The sequence below is a fragment of the Notechis scutatus genome, chromosome 7, assembly GCF_049901735.1.
Source record: "Notechis scutatus isolate UNSWTSFEM ecotype Mainland chromosome 7, rNotScu1.2, whole genome shotgun sequence".
Taxonomy (NCBI): Eukaryota; Metazoa; Chordata; class Lepidosauria; order Squamata; family Elapidae; genus Notechis; species Notechis scutatus.
In genome coordinates, this window is record NC_142015.1 from 17867889 (window position 1) to 17892522 (window position 24634).

The 24634-nt window shown below is 42.2% G+C and overlaps 1 protein-coding gene across 4 annotated transcripts in view; it reads right to left on the reverse strand.

The window, feature by feature from the left end:
• The window catches only part of KIRREL3 (kirre like nephrin family adhesion molecule 3), a 726740-nt gene extending 702535 nt beyond the window's left edge, over positions 1-24205 (reverse strand). For 2 of the 4 annotated variants that reach the window (XM_087970027.1, XM_087970024.1), the window contains exon 1: positions 23819-23959. In XM_087970027.1, the coding sequence (XP_087826153.1) occupies positions 23819-23873 (55 nt within the window). In that variant the 5' untranslated portion in view covers positions 23874-23959. Of the gene's footprint in view, positions 1-23818 lie in introns of all 4 variants that reach the window. The other 2 variants (XM_087970026.1, XM_087970028.1) reach the window with 2 other exon arrangements.
• Between the last annotated feature and the right edge of the window lie 429 nt (positions 24206-24634).

Consider the following 24634-nt stretch of genomic DNA (forward strand, 5'->3'; position numbering starts at 1 on the left):
AACCATATATTGTATTAAAAGGACATGGCCAGGAGAACCCTTGGATTACCTTTTCCTTTAACAATTTTCCTTGATCTCAGCATCTGCATTTTGCTAAATCTATAGGACCTCGCCACCTACGCCATCAAGAACCATCTTGCCCATGAAGAGCCTTTTCTGAACCTGCATGTAGCTCTCTGCTGATGAAGTGCTGTTATAAACATAACGGGACTATTATACTTTGCTCATTATGTTTCATTTTTATTGCAGAGGCTCATTAAGTTAAGCAGCTCCAATGCTTAACTGCCTCTCTTCGCCTTTTGGGGGAGGGGGGGGGCTGGCCAAAATTTGTGTCATTAATCACTTTATTAAACATACAGGGGGGGAAAAAGAGAGAGAATTACTATTCTGTACACTCCTACCTATCAATCAGTTTGTATTGCCTCAAAGGGTTTCCGTTGGCTTCTTTGCACAGGGGCAAAATGAATTTTGTCAGCGCCTTTTTAATCACTGGGAATTTCTAATGTAATTATGAACAGATTAAGGTTCTTTCCAAGAGGTAGACCCAAGTCATGTTCCCCTTTGCTGTTATCCAGCAGGAATGAATCCGTCACAACCAAACGGAAGAAACGAAACAGATGGCGAAGTAGAAAGAGTCCGAAGTTGAACATGCTGATACTTATCCCACCTTTCAACTCTAGAGGAATGTCACCATGGCTTACACAAAATTGGACGTGCATTGATATGCTAAATCAGCTCGTGGAAAAAACGTTCTGGGGGTGGATTACAAACAAAAGGAATGAAAAGGCAATAAAACACGACAGGAAGGCCAAGTAAATATATTTAAGGGCTGGCACTTACATGCTACCGAACTGTCGAAGTCTGAAATGCTTTTGCCAAGGGCCAAAACAGCCCATAGTGTGAGCCCCAGAAAAATTTTCTTAAACTTGTAACAAACTGACAAAAGCTGCATCTGTAACCATTTGCCAACTCTTGACTCAGCAGCAGTGTCTGAAGGAAAGCGCCTAAGGACATGGAAAGAGGCATTAAAGTCCTGTATCCAAAGACACTTTAATTGAGATACTAATGATACAGGCATCAGTGCACCTGATGAAAACATGAGCATCATATAATCACAGTAGACAACATCCATCAGTTATCTCGTAGTCTTTTAAAACAGAAAAAACCTGCCAAAGTATCAGGCTTGGGTTGCCAAGTCAGTTAATGAGAAATTAAGCTGCTTATTCATTAAACTCTGCAGGGTTTTGGTGTCCAGTTCCCTATGCTACCATCCTTTTTTTATTTATGTATTTATTAGATTGATGTTCATCACAGTCAGACTCTTACTGGTTTACAATAGATCTAGAGAATGCAATAAAATGTCCACTGTAGAGGGAGTCAAACAAACCAATAAATTCAATACAATATAAAAAAAATCCAAGATAAACAACTGAATAACCGGTCAAATATCCACATAAACATTTATATAAAACACATAAAATTGCTGACAATGCTTCTATTGACCCTGTACCTTCTTTGAAACACTCCAGTTGCAGACCAAAAAATCAGTGATCAAAGACGCATATTGAATATGTGGGGAATATGGGCTGATCAGAATCTATACTATGCTGACTTGTAGTGATATAACAAAGTATACTGATTAACATCAAGTCTGTGTCAACTATTAGAGAGTTCCAGATAGATGTTCTCCAGGAAGATCTGTTCCCAATCTGGCCCTTCAGCAGGTCTTCCAACTATACTCCCATCATCACATAACTAAATCTAAACACCTTGTTACAGGCCTTCTTCTCTTCCTTCCTTCTCTTCCCAGCATTATAGACTTTTTCAAAGACCCAGGTTTTTACATAATGTGTCTGGTCATACTGTAAACATGGGTTCTGCCATAGGGCTCAATTAGGTTGATTGCAGAGTTGTTGTTTTCTTTTTAAAAAAACTATACCTAGGTTTCAGATGAATATCAAGAAATAAAATTTGCTTAATGGCTGTGATGATTTGCTTAACAACCGCCACAACAAAAGGTTGCAAAATTGGGTGCAATTTCCCCCGAGGGAGATTCATCGGATGGGACTCAGAAGAAAGACCTTCTACGTGGTGGCTCCCTCTCTCTGGAACATCACCCTTCCCACAGTGGTGGCATTCAATTATTTTTACTACTGGTTCTGCGGGTGTGGCTTGGTGGGCGTGGCAGAGGAAGGATACTGCAAAATCCCCATTCCCCCCCCCTCCTGGGGGAAGCTTGTTGCAAAATCCCCATTCCCTCCGCACCCCACTAACCTGCTTTCCAGCTCCGCTCTCTTATGCAGGGCAACAAAAGAAGACCCAGCCAATCAGCTGGGACTCGGGAGGCAGAGAATAGATGGGGGCGGAGTCAGTCAGAGGTGATATTTGCCGGTTCTCCAAACTATTCAAAATTTATTTATTTTATTTATTTATTTTATTTATTTATTTGATTTGCCAATTGTTTACAAGATAATAAGTATAAGTGTATACATAGTTGTGAATACATGAAATGGGTACATATAAGAAAAATAAAAGAATAAGAGAAACAATAGGATAGGGACGGTAGGCACGTTGGTGCGCTTATGCACGCCCCCTACAGACCGCTACCGGTTCTCCAGAACTGGTCAGAACCTGCTGAATGCCACCTCTGCCTCCCCAAGATTAGATTGGCCCCATTCTAACACTCTTTCGGAAGGCGCTGAAGACGTGGTTCTGCTAGCAGGCTGGGGAACCCAGACAGAGATGGAACCCATTAAATGGTTTGTATGAATGTGTATTGTTATCAGGGTGGGGGTGGGTGGGTGGTTATTATTTTATTATTTTTATTATTTTATGTTTTCTTTTCTTATTTCTTATTTAATGTTTTTATATTAAATATTCTAAACAGGGGCGCCAAACTCAAGGCCCAGGGTCCGGATCCAGCCCGCAGGATGCTTAGATCTGGCCCACAGGGCTGTCCTGGGAACAACAAAGGATTGGCCTGCGGTGCTTCTGCCAGAGAAAATGGAGCTCTGGAGAGCCACGGGCAAGCCCTCCTGAGCTCCATTTTCACTGGCAGAGGGTTGCAAGAGGCCATCGCAGCCGAAAATGGAGCATATGACGGCCGTGGGGGCCCTCCTGAGCTCTGTTTTCACTTGCAGAGGATTACAGGAGGCTGTCGCAGCCAAAAAACGGAGCTTGGGAGCCCGTTTTTGCTGGCAGATCACTCGGGCTACCACAGGCACCCCAACACAAGTGATGTCAAACTGGCTACACCTATCTTGGCCATGCCCACCCCGCCCCCCTAAGGTGAAACACAACCCTGGTGTAGCCCTCAATGAAATCGATTTGATACCCCTGTTCTAAACTGTAGAAATGGTGGTAGATTTTAGGAGAAACCCTCCCATACTGCCACCTCTTACAATACTAAACAACACAATATCAACAGCAGAGACCTTCAAGTTTCTAGGTTCTATCATATCTCAAGACCTAAAATGGACACCCAACATCAAAAACGTCTTCAAAAAAGCACAACAAAGAATGTTCTTTCTGCACCAACTCAGAAAGCTCAAACTGCCCAGTTCTAGAGAGGAATGATTGAGTCTGTCGTCTGCATCTCTATAGCTGTCTGGTTTGGTTCTGCAACCCAACAGGACAGACACAACTTCAGAGGATAATTAGGACTGCAAAAAAAAAAAAAAAAAATTGCTACCAACCTGCCTTCCATCGAGGCCCTGTGTGCTGCACAGAGTCAAAAAGAGGGCTGTGAAAATATCTAAAGACCCCTCACATCCTGGACATAAATTGTGTCAACTTCTACCCTCAGAATGACATTATAGAGCATTGCACATCAGAACAACTAGACACAAGGACAGTTTTTCCCCACATGCCATCACTCTGCTAAACAACTAATTCCTCCCACAACACTGTCAACCTATTTACTAAGACTGTATTACTATTATTGTTCTCATCCTTCCTATTACCTATCTCCTTCTACTTACGACTATAACTTTGTTGCTTGCATCTTTATGATTTATATTGTTTTATTTAGTTTCCCAGTATGATTTTGATTGCTTATTTAATATCCTATGACTATCATTATGTGTTGTATCTTATGATTCTTCATGAATATATATATATATATATATATATATATATATATATATATATATATATATATATATATATATATATATATATATATATATATATTATGTAAACTGAGAGCTTTTGCACCGAAGACAAATTCCTTGTGTGTCCAATCACATGTGGCCAATAAAGAATTTTATTGTGTAAGCTTCCTTCAGCTGCAACTTACTATTTGTGCTCCATAAGCAGCAATATAAATTTTCTAAAATAAATAAATAACTTAATAGACACATATCTTTTCAATGGAAATTCTGGTCCCAGAAAAATTGTAGCCATAAGTTGAAGACTACCTGTATACCAAACAATATAACCTGCTCCCATCATCCAATGTCACTCAGTTCCAAATATTTAAGTTACCAGATGGCTTGTCCCCAAATTTGGCTTTGCTTCCAATTTACTTGTTTTTTTAAAGAGGCAATCAGAGGGGATCAGGAAAAAAAAACAAGCGGTGAGATGCCAGAATCGCCAGGTTACCTATTCCATTGTGAAGGTAAAGACATCCAGTCCTGCAGTACACTACTCATTTTCTTCTCACATACTGTATATTTATTTCTATTCTTCTTACATTTTTCATTTCATTCAGGTGGCCTTTTCTGCTCTCTTATGATCCCATTGTGTTAAAAGAAAGCAGTAAGAGATCAAAAGAGAAGTACTATATGTTAGAAATGCCGCACACATCTATAAAGCAAGAGATACAGCAATTCTGTTAGATTTCATGAAGAAAAGAAGAATGGGATGTTAGGAAAAGATGATATTTCATAAGGGTTTTTTAATATCGTAGAATAGAGATACCAGTATGACCACTATTTCCCCCATTTATTTTTTTTTTTAAAAAAAAGTCATTTAAAGGGCTTCTGAAGATTAGGAAAAAAAAAACTTCTGAGTTACCTGGTTTTGTTTTAAATTTTCTATTGTTTAAACCAATACTGTAATCTGGAATATGACCCAAGAAAACTATCACCTTCAAAAAATATGCAGAAAAGAGAAACCAGCTCACATGCAACAATCAAAAATGTCATAAGCTTTTAGAGGGAAGAAGGGAAAAAGAAAGAAATACACACCCCACAGCCTTTCATCCAACTTAACAGTGCTACAATTATTAATGGACCATCTGAAAGCATTTCAGCTATCATAGGATCCAAGAGCAAAGCTACTTCTGATCTCAAGCAAAGTTTCATCTGATTTGTCTTTTAAGGGTAAAGGAAAGGCACTTCTGACACCAACTGCTAACAACACCTCAACTTTTTTTCACAGACAGAAACTTAAGCTTTGAGTACACCATTTTTTTTAAAAAAAAATTCTTACTCATATACAGCATTCTGTTTTGGATTGCAGATGTGATAAAAAGAGTGAGCTCACTGTTTCAACCACAGACGTGATGAAAAATCTAAGAACAACCTGCTAAGAACCTGTTGCTCACAGGAGATGGTGAGCAGCGATTGTGCGGTGATTGAACACCAAAATACACAACACATTCATACAGAATGTTTGTTTTCCCATACAGAAAGCACCGATGCACAGTTCCAAGAAGGTTCCACACCCATTTGCACTATTCAGGTGACCCTGAGGGCACAGGTAAACCTCCAGGTGACCTCAATGGCTCTCAGAAAGAGTGCTAATGACCAGGAATATAAATCCTTCCATTCAGTCAGAATTGAAGAGGCTTCTTCGAATGAGAAATGAAATGTCTTCAAGGAAAAACCAAGAAAATCACCTTTGGGACAACCATGACCAGGATGACTGAGAATGCATGCATTTAGACATGCATGGCATGGGACTTGGTTACTTGAGAATACACCAATCTCCCATACCATCTGCCCAGCCAATTTGTGCTCCGGGTTCCTTCAGTTAAGCAATGTCATTTATTGGGATCCTAGGAGCAAGCCTTCTCTCACACATGCCTTCCCTCTGGAATAAATTCTCCCTTGATCAAAATGGACCTCTGTCCTGCTGGTGTTTCGAAGGGGCCTGAAATCCTGGCTCTTCACCCAGTAGGGATGACTGAAACTTCACTTTAACCTAGTTTTTTTGTTGTGGTTTTATTGTTTCCAACTAATTTGTTATTCTGGCATCTCTACCCTTCTTTTGTTTCTTGTTGCTTTTATTGTCTTGTTTTCCATATTTTAAATCATCTGTAAATCTCCCAGAGCCACTGGGAGCCAGGCAGCATATAGATTTAAATAATAACAACAGCAGCTGTCAAACTCAGATAGAGCAGAGGTCATCAATAAGACAAAGATGAGAAAAAAAGATAAAGACCTATAAATAATGGACCATTGTAGGATAATAAAAGAAAAAGGTGATATTACCTGTGCTTGTTATACCAGAAGAGGCATAAAAGCACACTTTTACTGGCAAAAGAGTAGTGTTATACATATTGGATAATATCTTGCTTTCCTAGGATGTTTTCAGGAATAAAGTTGCAAGTATAGGTCCTGTTAACTCATAGCACTAATGGAAGCAAACCAAAATATGATATTTTTGGTGAACAAGAAAATAGCAGGAGTATTCTGTGTCTTCCCCAGAAACCATCAGAGGAATTATAAAGCCTGTGTCTGAAACTTTTCCTCCTGATTTAGCTTTACTACAAGAAATGCCAATAATTCCATAAAAAGAACCATTCCATAAAATTTGGCTTTGCTCAGTTTCTCATCTTTTTCTTCCCAACCTAATGACCCTTTCATCTTTTTTTTTGAGAATATGGACCAAGAAAAAAAAATGGTAAGCAAACGATAGCATTTCAGGAACAACTGTCTACTATAAACCACCTTAGGTGATGAACACTAGTGTCTGATCAGGATTCATACATTGCATTTAGCCATCATTTGCTTAATTCATGTTTGTGGAATAAGTCACCATTGGTTATATTTACGCAATATGCTAAACCACCATCGGGGCTCATAAATCACAATAGCTGGGTTTACAGCATGCTCAGGCAGCACTAAATAAATCACATTATTTAGTGCTCTGTGTGGACCCAGCTTTATTTATCCACTTCATTCAGTAGGCAACATCAGAGAGAAGAAATTCAGTCTCAGCCAAGCCCCAAGAACATTGCACCTCTTAAGATCAGTGGCTTCCAAATAAACATTGGTCTGTCCAGAACAATGATCCCATGCACCTCACATTATGCTCATTAAGGCAGTGCAGAGAGTGGTGAGGATGGCAGAAAAGGTTATTAAGTGTTGTATCTTATGATCCATGATGAATGTATTTATGATGACTATGATCATGATTCATCACTTATATCTTTTGTGTACACTGAGAGCTTATGCACCAAAGACAAATTCCTTTGTGTCCAATCACACTTGTCCAATAAAGAATTCCATTCCAAAATAAAAGACTTGCTGCAAGAAATCACTAAACACCAAATTGAACTTAAACTGGAACTATTTTTATTAGGACTAACTACGGATCAATACCCCAAAAAGATAAAATATATTATTCTACATATATTGACAACAGCCAGAATAGCTTTTGCACAAATGTGGAAAGGACCCAACATCCCCCACCCCCCAAGAAGATGTAGTTATAAACAAACTATTGGAATGTGCAGAAATGGACATGCTCACGTTTGAAATGAAGGAGAGGGAGAATTCCGAATATTACAACGTATGGCATAAATGGTATGAATGGTTAGAAGATAGATATAAAAAAATAAGAAAATAGAAAATGCAATTATTATAAGAGACCTTAAGAGAATAATAGGCTAGACATATAGATCATAAGACATATAATATAAATGTAACTATAGATAGACACAATAGATACTGTGGATTTATAGAAAGAAAATGTATATATTAAGATATATAAAATGAATATTTGTCGATGCCAAAACTGCATATGAGATTTATATTTGTGAAAAATATAATAAAAATCTATTTAAAAAAAGAATTCCATTCCATTCCATTCTGTTCTGTTCTGTTCAATTCCTTCTATCCAGGACATGGCATATAAATGATGCTTGATTAAGATCCATAGTATTGTCTGGGATGCCATACATCCTCTCCATGACCGGTTTTCCTCATTACTTTCTGAGAAGAGGCTTCGTGGTACCTGAAGCTGAACATCTAGATTCAGTTACAGCTTTGATCCATGTAGTATCTTTCTCTTTCTGCTGTGTATTCAAAATGGACAGTGATAGGTAGGTAGGTAGATAGGAGGGTAGGTAGGTAGGTAGGTAGGTAGGTAGGTAGGTAGGTAGAAAGGTAGAAAGAAAGAAAGAAAGAAAGAAAGAAAGAAAGAAAGAAAGAAAGAAAGAAAGAAAGAAAATGGCACCTAGACTTATATACCATTTCACAATACAGCCCTCTCTAAGTGGTTTACAGAGTCAGCCTTTTGCCCCTAACAATCTGGCTCCTCATTTTATCAACCTCAGAAGGCTGAATCAACCTTGAGCCACTCAGAATTGAACTCTTGGAGTGAACTGCCAATTAGCCCTGCATACTGTGTGTGTGTGTGCACGCGCATACTGTGTGTATGTATGTATCTATCTATAACTATCTATCTGTCTGTCTCTCTATTGCATGTGTATATCTGTGTGTATGTATGCATGTGGATATAAATATATTTTCTTTTGAAGGCAGGCAACAGAATTTCATTTTCAATCTGTGCCAGTGTGCTCACAGTAAAAAAAAAAAAGAGTGTCAATAAAGGCTATCTTATCTTATTATCTTATCTTGCTGTTGCTTGATAGAAGCTTGGTAGCATAACTAGAAGCATCCTACCTTTAGAATCATCCTACCTTTGGATCTCTGGTAGAAACAGCAGCAAACAAAAAGCCTGCTGCTTCACACACAACTACTCACTCAGTCTGATAGAAGTGCTGCTGCTGCCACCAACAGACCAATTTTAGGAGAGCTACTGCACCACCTGGCCCTTTTGAGTCTTGAATTAACATTCTGTGTGCGGGGGAGGGGAGAATAGCTATCTTCCTCCTTTCCAAATATTGTGGTTATAAGGGCATCCCACTTTAACGCACAGGGTGTTTTCCTAGCGCTTCCCAGAGACATAAGCAGAAGAGAAGCAAACTGCTGTGGTTGGAAGCACTGTTCAATTGTCTGCTGTGGCTTAATAGTGGGCAGTGACCAATCAGATCCAAATTAACAGGCGCACAGAAGTAAAGGACATGCTGGAGGGAAACAAGCTTAATGCAAACAAGAGCCAGAAGCAATTTATTAGGAAGTCCAAAATAGTTCTCCTACTTCAACCTCCTACTTTGTGGCTCTTCCAACTGCAGCTATTCTGACCCAGCCAAGAAGTCATCAAAGCTGCAACCACCTGGAACTGAAGCAGTTCTCTGTCTACAAGCAATAAACGTGGCAGCGTGTTGATACGTTTTCTTCTCTTGATGTGCCTCCTAGTCTTATTTATTGCTCTCCATTCTCGAAGGAAAGGCTCTGGCCAAGTCATGGCAAGCTTCAGGACTTATTGTCAGCTTTTGGGATGGATGCAAGGGGACATATAGCTGTGGAAGACCAGCAGCTTGAAAAGCAGATGCATTCTCTATTGCAAAAGTGGCATTATGGTTAATGATCTAATTTCACTGACATCTAGATTAAAGCCATCTTTCAATGTCTAATTAATCTGAGCAGTTATGACCAGACCAAGTGAGCTGGTCTAAAAGAATGGACTGTAGGCTAGTTCAAGATAAATACTCAGTCCAGGGCTTTGATTTGGAACCATATCTGATGGGCACCTGAAGTAACACAGGTATTTATAGTCCATAGAAAACTGAAGAAACTCTACAACAGGGGTCTCCAACCTTGGCAACTTTAAGTATGGAGGACTTCAGCTCCCAGAATCCCTCAGCCAGCTGGCTGAGGGATTCTGGGAGCTGAAGTCCTCCATACTTAAAGTTGCCAAGGTTGGAGACCCCACTCTACAACACTCTTGGAATTCTTTTCAACTATGTTGGGATGAAATATGGCTTTTCCCAAGGATTTTCACAATATCCAGTTGACAAATGCCAAAATAGAAACGGTTGTTCCTTCTCTGGTCTTCCTCTATAAGGTGCATTCTTGCCCGCTTTACATGACTTGTCTGAAGTTATTTAATTACAACCTGCTTGTGTAATTACCCCGCAGCTGATATCCTGCCACCGAAGTGTAACTGAGGAATGGTGTATAAACATTGATGTTTTCCAGTAAGTTCCTTTTAAGCAATGCCCATATTGTTTCAATTTTAATGCAATGAACATTTTTGTCAGCAAAGATGAAGGAAGAGGTAAGAAGCAATGCTTCCTTTCAAAACTAAGCCACTTTCATGCTCTAAGGCAGGGGTGGGCAAACTTTTTGGCTCGGGGGCCGCATTCACTTTTAAAATTTGACAGACGGGCCGGGTCAGCACAAGATTTTTTGGGAATCGCCCCCTTCTCTTCCTCCTTCCCCTCCCTCGGAGGCCCCTGAGTCAGGAGTTGCTACTGCCGGCACGGCTCCACGCGGCTCCAGTCCCACGTTGCCTCGGGAAGGGAAAGGCAAAAAGGAAGAGCCGCGGCGGTGCTTTGCAACAGCAGCAGCGGCACCGGAGGTTCAGGCTCAGCGGCTCCTGGTTTTGCCTTTCCCTTCCCAAGGCAACGCGGGACTGGAGCCGCGCGAGCTGCGCCGGCGGTAGCAACTCCTGACAGCCCCAGCCGGACACCCGGGCAGAACTGCCTGTTGCTGCTGCGGGCGCTGCTGCGGGTGTCTGGCTGCCCAAGTAAAGAACCGCACCAGCTCAGGGCAACTGTGAGGAGCAAGAGGGGAGAGGCAGAGAAGGAGGCAGAGAAGGAGGAGAGCACCTGGCCAGTTGGGGAGGCTTCTTGTGCTGCGAAAGAGGCGGCTAATGATCTCGGCTCCGCTCTGCTTCTCCAACATCCGGCGCTGCCCTGTTCTGTGCGCCGGCTGCTCGGACTTGCTGGGCCTGACACAGAACAGGGTGGCGCTGGATGTTGGAGAAGCAGAGCGGAGCCGGAGAACATTAGCCGCCTCTTTTGCAGCACAAGAAGAACAGGGTGGTGCCGGACCATTGGAGAAGCGGAGCAAAGCCGGAGATTAGTAGCTGCCTCTTTCGGCACAGAAAGCTTCCCCCAACCAGCCGGCTGGTCTCCTCCTTCTCTGCCTGTTTGTTCTGTATGGCCGAGGAGGAGGAGACCAGCTGAGAAGCACGCTGCCAGGCGGGGCCACGCGGTGCAGGGCAATACGCCACTGCCCAGCCCTGGCTTGGGAAAGCAGTGGGCGTTCCCGGGCAGTGGCCTTGGCCCCGCTAGCAGGGAAGCAGCTGCCCAGCTCCGTGTTGTGTGTGCAATTTTTTGGCGCGCGGCGTGGGTCTCTTTGGCCGCCCCAATTTTTTTTTCAGAGGGAATTTTTTTTTTCAGAGGCGGGCCGTATTAAAATGACCAACGGGCCGGATGTGTCCCGCGGGCCGTAGTTTGCCCACCCCTGCTCTAAGGAGAACTGTATCTGTTGGTATTCTGATGGGAATTGCTTAGAAAAGTCAACCACTGCAGAAAGCCACAACTATTCTTTACAAACAGAACCTATAACCCCTTATTTTATTTCCTGGCAAGTCAGAATTACAGGCACTTTCACACTTTGGGGAGCCAGCATGCTGATTCTGCTTTAAAATGATAGCATTTCAGCCAATCGTTCTTTAGGGTGGTTGTAGCGAATGGCTATCAGAGCATCCCCTACCTCTTTTACAGAATGTCTATAATAACAGTGCCAAGAAATTGGGCATTAACCCACTGCAAAAGTAGGACAATCATTTTCATGGACTAGTGGAGGCTGCTGTAGACATTCACTGGGCACCCTTCTGTCCTAGGTAGACTGAGCTGTAAATGCAGACATAGGCCAGATGCTAAAATTACTGTGCAAAAAGGATATCAAATTTTCCTCCAGCTCAGCCTGATGAGATTCCAATGCAAATCTGCATCTTTTGAAACTTACCACCTGTGCACTCGTGTAAGAACATTAAGGCCGGTTGGATTCTCTCCAAAAACAATCATGAATGACTTAGTAATCATCCCCATCATCCCATTCACAAGGGATCCTGCTCTTGTTTTTATACTCACATTTGAATATCCCATATTCAACACTGCCTTGCTCATCTATTGGACAATCAATCCTTTAAAATAAATGTTCAGCATAAACCAAAACCGGTCCTTCTTTTATGTCAGCAATATGCAATTTTCTTTATCCCCATTTTTTATTTATTTATCAGATTTAGATAATGTCCATCTTACTGTCTAAGTGACTCTGGGAAGTTTACAAATCAAAGCTATAAAGGAATACGATTAAAAACGGAGTTAAAACCAAATTGAAAAGAAGTTAAAAGGCAGAAAGTGTGCCCTGAAGCTCTTAAGTTTACCTACTTTCATTCCAATTTCCAGGAGTGTAATAATGGTGCAATTCTGGGTTTCTGTGCACATATATGAATATAAACGTGGCTTTCAGAATAACAGAGTTGGAAGGGATCCTTGGAGGTCTTCTAGTCGAACCCTCAAGCAGGAATCCCTACATCATTTCAGACAAATGGTTGTCCAATCTCTTCTTAAAAACCTCTAGGTTTCCTCAAGGTTTAAACCACAAAACAAATGCATTATCTTGAAGTCCTTCTCATCATTTCTTGTTAAACTTCAGAGTTCAAAAAGTTGGGAAATTCTATCTTTTCCATTGATAACCAGCAGGCTCATTCTTATTGTAACAGAAAGTTTGCTTTAAAGGAGCTTTCCCCATGTATCATCTTCAGAGAAGACTGTATTATAACTCCCAACATTTGTGGCAAGTACAGGTAATTATTCGTCTTATGAAGGATGATTTGACTGATGATTTGATTAGGAGTCTTCTAGAGCAGGGGTCTCCAACCTTGGCAACTTTAAGACTTATGGACTTCAACTCCCAGAATTCCTCAGCCAGCTTTGCTGGCTGAGGAATTCTGGGAGTTGAAGTCCATAAGTCTTAAAGTTGCCAAGGTTGAGACCCCTGTTCTAGAGGAACCATGATAATCTTTTTTTTAAAAAAAAATTAAATTAAATATTTTTTATTCAGAGTTTCAAACAAATTTTTTATAAAAGAGAAAGACGTTCTCGCATTTTGCAACATTGTCGAAACAGTATGCATATCTATTAGTGTCAATTAAGTTCATTTACTTCAAATATATCTATAACTCATTTGCTAAATCCTTACTTGTTTGTATTGTTAAGTTACAATAGTTATTTATTTATATTACATATATACATAACTATATACACATTCGTCCTTTTTCCTATTTCTTTAATCATTTTCACTAAACATCTTCCTTTTTACTCAACCATTTGTACCATGTATTCCATATTATAAAGAAGTCTCCTTCTTCCTTGATTTTTAATATCATGGTTAATCTAATCATGAAACCATGATAATCTAAATACACCATGTCAAAGATAGGGTAACTCATTCCTCCTCTTACCACTCACACAAAAGTTGGCCTGAACTCAGATCTTAGTTGCAAGACTAACATTCCTAAATGGCTACTGCATACATAAACGGTCCTGACACTTATTTGATCTTCACAACACTGTTGACAGTCGGCTTAAATGTTGCAGTTTTACAAGACATTTGTTTCCGAGATAAATTTTGCTAAATTGTTGCATTATAAAGGAAACACTTAGACTTCACTGACATTTACTGACTCTTCATAATGTTACTACCCATGTTCCAGTTTGTGCTGTGAATATATGCGGGGGGCAAGTAACACAACCAAGTTCTTTTGCTTTTTCAGTGGGCAATAATGAGATGCCCCCTTTTTTCTGCCCAGTGGATTTCCATAAACAAGATAGTCTTTCTCTTTCCTTAAAAATGGAAATAAGAGCATAGGCTTTGGATTCCCACTTGAAGCCTTGTGCTGGCAGTTATGGCACTTGCTCTAGGCCAGGGGCATCAAACTCAAGGCCCACGAGCCAGATCCGGCAGGCAGGGTGCTTAGATCTGGCCCATGGGACCGCCCTGGAAATAGTGAAGGACCGGTCCATAGTGCCTCTGCCACTCCCTTTTGGCTGGCAGAGCCAAAAAACAAAACAAAAGGAGAACAAAACAAAACAAAACAAAAGGAGAAATGTTTCCCCTTTTGCATCTGAGCATGCAAGAAGGGACGGGAAAAGACAAAGGGGAAGAGGAAAGGGAAAGAAAAAGATGGGAAGATGGGAAGAGAGCAAGGAGGGAAAAATAAGGAAAGAAGGGAAAGAAGAAGAAAGGAGAATGAAGAGCAGAGGTGGTATTCAGCCAGTTCTGACCAGTTCTGGAGAACCGGTAGCAGAAATTTTGAGTAGTTCGGAGAACTGGCAAATCCCACCTCTGACTGCCCCGCCCCCAATCTATTCTCTGCCTCCCGAGTTCCAGCTGATTGGCTGGGTCTTCTTTGGTTGCCCCACCAGGAGAACAGAGCTGGAAAGCAGGTTAGTGGGGTGGGGAGGGAATGGGGATTTTGAAGTAACCTCTGCCCAGGAGTGGGGTGGAAATAGAGATTTTATAGTATCCTTCCCCTGCCACGCCCACCAAGCCATGCCACGCCCACCAAGCCATGCCACGCCCACCAAGCCATGCCACGCCCACCAAGCCACACCCAAAGAACCAGTAATAAAAAAAACATGAACACCACCACTGATGAAGAGGGAGGGAGGGAGGGAGGGGGAGGGAGGGAGGAAGGAAGGAAGGAAGGAAGGAAGGAAGGAAGGAAGGAAGGAAGGAAGGAAGGAAGGAAGATTATAATGAGAGGAAGGGAGGGTCTCAGGGAAGTCCTGCCTTAGCACTTGGCCACCACAGGTGCCCCTGACACAAGTTGAGTTGGCCATGCCCACCTTGGCTACACCTACCTCAGCCACCACCCCCGGTCCCCCCAAGGCCAAACACAACCCTGATGCGTCCCTCAATGAAACCAAGTTTGACATCCCTGCTCTAGGCAAACTGCCTATAAGGAAAAGCAGGATTCTGAAGCATGTCTTTTTTAAAAAAAAAAAATGTTCAAAATCATTTAGAAATGGGTGTATTTGCATTTCCCAGCATGATTGCTCATTGCAATGAGTCTTTGGAACAGTAACACTTACCCGATAACATAACTTGCTCTTGTGATACAATGCAACTGTGTGTATCACTTAAAATCAGATCCTCTTAAGTGCCCTTGTCAAAGCATGAACTCTTCCCCAATTTTGCTTTGAACAAATTGCACTATTTGCCAGGCATTGTCTGTTTTGTTACTATTGCAAAATGCTGCCAGGTGTTGAAAATACAAAGCAGCATGCAAATATTTTAACAATTAAATGCAATGTTCTGCACCGATGTTTATTTGTCACTTGGAACAGAAGGCAGAAGAGCTGAATGAGCAAGTCCCATAAAACCAAACATACTTAGCTTTTGTAACAGCTAGATTCATATCCCACCATTCCTTCAAGAGTGGGGTACCATTCACTCCACAACTTCTTCCAAATTTTCCCCACAGCAGTCCCATGAATCTACCTGCACTGAAAGAGAGCAACTGGCCCTAAAATACCAATGAACATAGCTGACTGTAGTTGACTAGAATATGAATTTCCCAAACCTAAATTTTGGACTTGTGATGCGACACCTGTAAAAATACGGCATACTTCACTTAATCCTCCAAGGAAAAATTGAAGGCAAATGAGGTCCAGGCAAAAGAAGAACATCATGGCTTCAAAATCTAAGGGACTGGTTTGGACAAAGCTCAGCAGCACTTTTTCTTGTGGCTGTTGATAAAAATAGGATCGGCAACATGATTGCCAATGTCCGATGATGGATATAGTGGAGGTGGTGGTAGTAGTAGTAGTAGAAGTACTAGTAGTGGAGGAGGAGGAAGAGGAAGAATGAGGAGGAAGGAGGAAGAAGAGGAGGAGGAGGGGGAGGAAAAAGAAGAAGAAGAAGAAGAAGAAGAAGAAGAAGAAGAAGAAGAAGAAGAAGAAGAAGAAGAAGAAGAAGAAGAAGAAGAAGAAGAAGAAGAAGAAGAAGAAGAAGAAGAAGAAGAAGAAGAAGAAGAAGAAGAAGAAGAAGAAGAAGAAGAAGAAGAAGAAGAAGAAGAAGAAGAAGAAAGAAATCTAAATTCAACATTTCAACTAAAACACCTGACAGCTCTGGCTGAGTTCATCTGCCATGCCTCAAGTTCAATTATGTTGTCTATATACAGCTGGATCAGAACTTCCTTATCACCTTATGATAAGGAAATTCTGGTCCATCTTTACATACCCATGATGGCAGGGTTCTCATAGTCATATGGTTCAGCAAACTCATTGGTGCATACCCTCCTTGCATAATTGAGATCTTCATCCCTTCAGTAGGACATCCTTTCCTGTTGCAAGGTGAACCACTTGGGGTGAATCAAAGTTTGTCCAAAACCACATTTATCTACCCAATGACAATAATTGATTATTTTTATCATCTTCTGAAACACAGGCCCATTGAACCATATTCCAAGTCTAGAACCATGAACCACTGAAGTCCTGTGCTTGATTTTCTACAGCTTATGTTAACTCCTCCACATTTTGAGTACCATGCTATGATGTGCAGTTCCAGTCAGTTCTCATGTTAAGGCATGGACAAATGGGGAAAGGTTCACCATGAAAAGGTTGAATGCTCATTTTATTGTGAAAGGGTATAAAATGCAGGAGTCTCCAATTGTGAATCTCCAATGTATCTCGATGCCAATCTATTGTACATGAGAAAAGCTCCCGCACACCTTTATGTATTATGGAATCATTTTGCATTTCTTAAAATGTCTGGAAAGAAAACAACCATCCTCTAGACTGGGAAAAGCACCCACTCCATTAAAAAACAACAACAACCAGATATTATATTGGAAGAAAATGCCATCTTCGAGTGAATGATAAATGCTTCTAAGCAGTGTAATAAAGAGAAAACTATTCCACTCCATCTATAAAATCATTAGCTTAACTTTCATTCATCAGAAATAGTGCAGAGATAATCACTAATTAAGAACTGGAATCTCTTTAACAATACGTAGAAAAGACTTTGAGAGATAACATAGCAAACAAGGACGTGATCTTACCATAGATATCGAACCCCTATTTCTCTGAAAGCTTTAAATAGAAATTGGGGGGGGGGAGAGACAATGCTTCCAGGAGGTTGGGGTTTGCTCCATCAATTAGAAAATATGTAGGTATAATAAGTATGTCCCCTCGAGGGACAGATTTACAAAAAATAAAAAAGTTTGGCTCAGGATTTAAACTGAACAGAAATGCAAGGCAAATCGGCAAAAAAGAGGCAGACTTAGGGAGACCATGTTATAAAAGAGAGAGAGAGAGAGAGAAAGATTCTCACCAACTTCTAAAATGCACAAAAACAGAAAGCCTATCCATGAGTTATAAATGAATAAATAAATAAATGAATGAATAAATAAATAAATAAATAAATAAATAAATAAATAAGCAAGCAACTTTGGTTTTAGATTACAATAATGATTTTTTGCCCATTTCCACCCCTCCAGTGAATCCAAATCTTTGAGAAGGGCCCCTAATAGTCTCAGTTGGCAGGGGTAGCCAAACCACCTACAATGCTCATGAACTGAGCCTTCCGTTTTGCAAACATTTCAGAACAATGCTTCAATGACTCATTGGCTAACTTCACACATCCCATGAAGGCACTCTCTGTTGCCCAAGCCATAATGCCATTCATGAAAGGAATTTACAAACCAGGATTGACAGATCGAGGGGCTGAGTCATCTTACCATACTAAGCCATTGCCAAACAAGGAACCAATAAAGAAGAATAGTTGTGGCTTAGGGTTGAAATGAGGAGTCCTTGGTGCTCTCTGAGCTTGGATGTTTTCTTGGAGGTATGTTTCATCACCCAAAATAAGTAACATCATCAGTACTAGTTTGGGGTAATGAAATGTCTGCAAGAAAACAACCAAGCTCAAAGAGCATCAAGAATCCCTCAAATAAGGAACATTGTGGTATAATCCCAAAGGTGCTTTTTCAAGAGGCCACTGGACTTTCTGGGTTTTCTTTGAAGATGTTTCGCTTTCTCATCCAAGAAGCTTGGGGTAGAATGAGTATTAGAATGGCAGATAGATCCTGTTGAGAAAAGGTTCCCTGATGATTCTGCCTTTAATGACAAGCTGAGAACAATCATTGGGACATTGGCTTCTTCAGGACTGAAGCAGCAGTTCAATACCCACAGGTAAATTAAAAATAGACTTTGGAGAGACTTCTTATGAAGTGTGCTTTACTGCAGGAAGGGGAAAAACAAGTTTCTGCATGCTTCTCATTAAGAGAGCAATAATTTAAACCTAAACCAAGCTATCTAAGCATCTAAAACACTGACGACTTACCCCACTTGATGCAAAGTAAATTATCAAATAAATCTTCAGCTTAGGGTTGCAAGGGGAAATTGCTTTTGACTTCTTTCAAAAGCTTCTTCTACACGGTGATAATGTTTGCTGCAATATATACATATGTAACTAGGAGCCTATCTTAATCACAGTTTACTACGCCTTTCACTTGTTTGAGCAAATGTGCCACAAATTATGTTTTTTTTAAATCTCTCTACATACTCTGGATTACTATTATCTACCTTCCGAATCCCTGCTACTCTTTTAAATCTTTCCCTAAAGGAACATTTTGATATTTCCCTAAACATTTCTCCTTTCTTATAGTTAAATTACAAATCTTCCAACAATGTACTTAGGTGTCTCAAATCCTTCCTACTACAGAACCTGACTCTCGATTTCTCATCAATCAGATTTCTCAGCAAGGATTTATGAAAAAATACTTTAAAATATTTTAAGAACTTTAATGCTTGCTAATACTTAACAAGCATGAGAGGTCTTCTTTCTAAATCACAAATCTATGTGAATGCAGGATTTTGGTCTTATATTATGGGAATTCTAAAAGCCTTCACCCATAACTTCATTCATATTTCAGTGTATCAACTTCTAGCATCACAACCACAATTTAGCTAAAATGTTATATCTCCACCCAAAATAATAGACAACATAGTTATGCATCAACAGCATACTAATAAATATGGCTCTAATAAAGGCTATAATTCTTGTAGGACACTGATTGAAGACTGATGTTGGGGGGGGAAACACAGGGAACATATTTATCTACAAGGTCCCTTCCAACTCTGATTATCTGTAATACTGTAAGTGCCTGTTAGACCTACACATAAAGGAGCCATCACAAAAGATTGGACAGGTAATATTTCCAAGAGGAATACTGATTATCGTTAGCTAAATTCTCCATGAACTTTCTCTTACAAAGGGAATTGAGAGCCAAAGAGCCTCTCACTATTAATTTTAATACCTCAGTTCTTTTCCATTTTTATTCACTGTGGCTGGTTCCCTGTTGGTTTTTCACCCAGCAACAATCAGATGATCTGGTTCTGCTCTAGACTGCATTAAATATGTTTGATATTATTGCAGATTGCAAAATATTGAATACTGCTAAGAGCAGCAGAAAAACTGAATGATAAATAAGAAACAATCTGAAGTCTTAGTGGAAAGCCTGAAAAATGCCGTATGACTTCTCCTTGAGAAACTACTCCAAAGGGAATGCAGAAAATGCCTGACTCTTGTCTTCCTTTGGGTGGACACTGAATACATAAAGAGAAGGTCTTCACAACCAGAAGGTGACTAGAACATGCCTCACTGGTGTTACTTTATCCAAGGACTTCTGTTTTCTATACTGATTTCCATTTTGGAAATGGCATGCATTGCCAGAGGTTTGCATTGTTGTATACATGGCAAGACCCATAACATAATCCTAGATGCACATAATCCTAGATGCACCTAGATGCATAATCCTAGATTACCATTCAGTTCTTCTACGTAAGTGACCTGATTGAAGAAGTAGCAGCAATCTTTGCCATCTCCCTGCTACAAGCAGAAGAAAAACTGAGCTCTACAGAACAGTATCAGGCAAGTCAATGGGGCAAGTGTGACAATGGTGGAGGAAGTGGGCCAACCCATGATGGATTCTCCAATTATGGAGACAGTTTGCCCCACAGTTTTTAGATATCTTGATCATTAGATCCGTTTCTTCCCAAGCTACTCAGATATTCACGTCCTTTGTTGAATGTTATAGTTGGAGAAGGGGAAGGAAGATGAGGAGGTAGAAGTGAAAGATCTTACAGCACCAACTCTAGAGTTATGTTAGAGTTAGTTATGTGACAATAACATAGCACTCAAAACTCGGTGAGAATGCTATCAGGGTTGAGATGTCCAGACCAGAAGGTGCGAGAGAAGGAAATCTCTTTCCCTATTTCTACCCTAAGCTATTTCAGAGCAAGGAAATAAAAAATTCAAAACAGAGGAAAAGCAGTAATTACCAAAAAGCCTTTGTGTTTTGCCTGCGATAGGGACATATTTCTTTTCCCAAGGAACGCCACTGATGTCACACGCTAGTAGGATGTGAATTGTTTCATGACATTATACTAGTTTTCCTGACATACTATATAGTCTTGACAGCTTAGGGAAAGAAAGAGCAGCAGGGAAGAGAAAAAAATCAGTAAGCTGGGAGGAACAGACCAAATACATATCTATCCATCCCGAGACAGGATATAGGCTGACCAAGAAACCTAATACCACCCACAGAGAAGCAATTTCTTGAGCTGCTGTGCCATCTTAAGGGAAACTTAAGATGACTATAAATGGAGCCCTTCCATCTGTCCTTTTCTATATCTCCTTCCCACTTTAATTACTGTACAGTACTGAGCGTCTTACTTACGATACCACAGGTGTGGAAGAGTGGGCACTGTGGATTTGCCCCTAAACATTTAACACGTTGGTGGTACAACTGAAATGTGGCTTTGAAGAGCAAGTCTGAAAATTATACCGCTTAAGAGGCTCTGCAGGAATGCAGGAGCATATTAGCAGGCTCTATGCCAAAAAAGAAAAGGAAAAAAAAAAGTGGATGTATTTTGCCCCAGAATATGAGTCAAGAGAAGTCAAACTAAGACTTGCTTACAGGGAATGCAGAGATGCAAAATGTCCTTACAAAATCAGTGATTTGGAAAACAATAAGTAGGGATAACACCCATCTGATGATTAGGCATCACTTCCTAAGATTAAGTGATATGAACTACTTTCTAAAAAGCTCACCTTCTTTGATCACCTGATTGGAAGGACTTGAATATAAAAGTACATTCTTGTGAGACCCTAGATAAGACAGGTGTTCTATTTGGAGGTCTGTACTCAGTAATCTTATTTATATACCTCAGCCAGACACAAATACCTTATAGATTCCTTCTTGCTCCCAGTTCTCAAATATATTATTCTGCAGCTAGTTAATTTTTGCTCCTTAACCCAAAGCAGATCTTCCTGCAGCCTTGAGGACTAGACCAGGTCTTGTTCTCGCTTCCTAATTGATACTGTTGGGCTTTTAACTTGGTCTCCCCAGCCTTGTGAGCAACACATAGTAGCCTTCAAACTTAAGTAGCCACTGAAGAATTTGGCATGCAGCGCTAAGACCAACAAACTTCACAGCAAAGGAAGAAATCATGTCCAAAAAAATGTCTCTAGTATCTTACCCTGAAACACAATGGTCATAATCTACTAAAAATGCATGGGACAAAAGTCCCACCAGTACCAAATGCATTTAGATATGTATCTGGCAGAGGAAACTTCTTGTATGTGGCTCATCTCGCTCAATCTTTTAATAATATTTTAGATGCTGGCTTGGTCTTTACAGCAAAAAGATGAAAGCAATGCCAAATTCCCCAGGCAGGTTTTGGTGGACTAGTAACCCAGTTTCTTGCCATCCTATCACTTGTGCCTTCAAATACAATCACACACACACACATGCACACAAGTTTAATTACTCCACTGTTAAAAGGAACAAGAATAGCCTTGGCAGAAGGTCTACACTATCACCCCAAAAGATACCAACAAGACTCCTAAAACACACTTTTTACAGGACGCACAGACAAGAGCTTTGGGATTTGAATGGGTATACTTTTAAAGGTGCCTTCCTCTCTCCTGCTTCCCCAGACTTTGAGGTAGAAAATCAGGAGGAAAAGAAAATGAAACCCCTCTTAGATCCCAGGTTAAATGCCTGTCTGTTATGTTCTTCTAACTGTCTGTATATTCCTGTAACATAGCAATTCCTGGTACCACAAGGTGAGGAGGAGAACTGCCAATACCATCATCACAAAAATTATAATCAACAGCAGGCTTCTGTAGAAGAAATTAACCTGACCCGCTCTCAGATCTTGGCCACTTGGAAAGCAGCCTTTGCATGACAAGCTTATTAAAAAGCACACTTCGATTTAAAAAAGGAAAGGGGGTAGGGAGATAAGCCATTCTGATCTATATTGAAGAAGGAAAGGGGAGAAGAGAACTAAGCCTATACAAACAAAATAAAATACAAAATGAAAATGAAAACAGTGGAGCACAGAGATAATTACTCTAAGTCGCTTTACCTCCAGCCAAAGAGACAAGCGTGATAGATTTGGGTTACCCTTTTGGCAGCCAGAAGCACCTAAGTTTGCCTTTTCATTTCGTCCACAGATTAACCTGTTGGATTCCTCAAAACAAAAAACACCCAGGAACCGCAGCTCCCAGATCATGAAGAGGTGGATGTCGCCTTAAGGCTCAGGTGCTTCGGCATGGGGGCGGGGTGTTAGTCTAGAGCAGATGAAAAGCAGAAGTTCTCCCAACTCCCTAATTCCACAGGTGACCCTCTCAGATCCAAGCCGTTTATCCCACCTCCAGAAATTATCCCGGATCTGCTTCCTAAGCCCAGGCGGTTGCAGCAGAAACAGGGCGCCGGGGATTCAAGTTTAGGCACCGATTTTTTCTCTCTTTCTGAGCTCTCTCCTGCAGACAGACACGCAACGCAGCCTTTTTCTCCTTCCCTGGTTTCTTTGAGGACGCTGACCCCCGAAAGCAAACCCAGACCGCGTCCTTCCTACGGTCGCAAGTAACTGACCCTACAAGGCTTCTGCTGCTGAAGCCCCCCCTCCATCCCCAAATCCAACCGAAGGCAATTTTCTCTGCCCTAGCAAGATCTCTCGGCTGTATCTCGGTGTATCCAAGAGACGCCGACACCTGAACAAAAACCCTACGGAGGAGCCGAGGAAGGACCAAACCTCGACCGGCAAATCCCAGGCAAAAAACACTTCGGGGCAGCGCTTCGGTGTCCCCTTAGGGCGTAAGATAGGATCCTTTTTTAAATTAAAAAAAAAAAAAAGTCCCCGGTCGATACTTCGGAGCAAAGGTGGACAAGACAGGGCCGTTGCTGCTACGTCCAAGCCCTCCGCCACCATCACCCTTTCTCCTCCCGCCCTTTCCCTCTTCCAGACGCTACAGGGGGGGGGAAGGGGGGGCGTCTTTAAAGCCTTCTGGAACCCGCGGCTTGGAAAGCGCAAAGTCGTTTTTAAGGAGAAGGTGCAGAAAGAAAGGCGGGCAATGAAAGGCGGGGGGGTCCGTCAGCTGTTCCGAAAGAGGGGGAAAAAGCCCCCTACCCACCCACCCACCCCTCCCTCTCCTTTCTCCGGTTCTCCTCTCCGGAGCGCGGGGGAGAGCCAGCGAAGGGTGCAAGTGCAGCTGCTCCCGGGCAGAAAGTCGCGAGGAGTTTCCTCCCGTCCCCTTTGCTTTCCTTAGCGCAGAGGTCGTTCCCATCCAGAGTCGAGCGGATCCGCGATTCCCTCTCATCCACCCCCGGCTTGGGGAAAAAACAAAAAGTAACCCCAAAGACTCCTTCCTACCTTGGCTGAGGAGGAAGAAGCAGAGCAGAGCCAAATCCGCCTGGAAAGCTTTCATTCCTCGGAGTTGGAGGGAGAAGAGACGACGAAGTTGCGCGCTCGAGCTGAAGCCACAGTTGGAGCGCTCTCGCCCAGCGATCCTCCCGGCCGGCGCTCCTCGGGTTTTCTTCCCTCTCTCTCTCCAGTCCCCGGGAGCTCCCGGGCGAGCTGCAGCGGCGGTCACGAGAGGCGGAGACGGCGGCTTAAGCGGGAGCCGGAGCGAAGCAGCAGCAGCAGCAGCGGCGTCGGCGTCTCCTCCGCCTTTTTTCCTCCCTCGCTGCCCGTCGACTGGCGAGCTGGCCGGCCTCGTCGCTCATGTACGCGCTCTCCGCCGCTCCATTCCCGAGCTCCGAGCCTCGCCGCCCGCCGCCTCCGCCTCCTCCCGCGAAGGAGCTCCTCCTACCGCCGCTGCCTGCAACAACTGACTGACTGACGCGGCCAGCGGGGTAGGCTTTAAAGAGGACCTCCTGGCCAAGGGAAGGGGAGGCGAGCGCGCGGGAGGGAGCAGCAGCAGCAGCAGCAGCTGCGAGCGTAACAAGTTTGAGGAAAGCAGCGGAGGCAGAGAACGCGCCAGGCGACGCGGAGAGCCGCAGCCAGCCGGCCGGCCTCGCCAGTCTCTCCTGCCCCTCAGCCCCAGCGACGCGCGGGCCGGCGGCTGGGCTCAGTGCGCCTGAGGGGTGTGTGTGTGTGTGTGTGGGGGGTTGGGTGGGGAGGAGATAGCGGCTTATTGCGAGCGGCGAGGTCGCTTCCCGGAAGGTCAACGGGCTCTCCTCAGGCGGC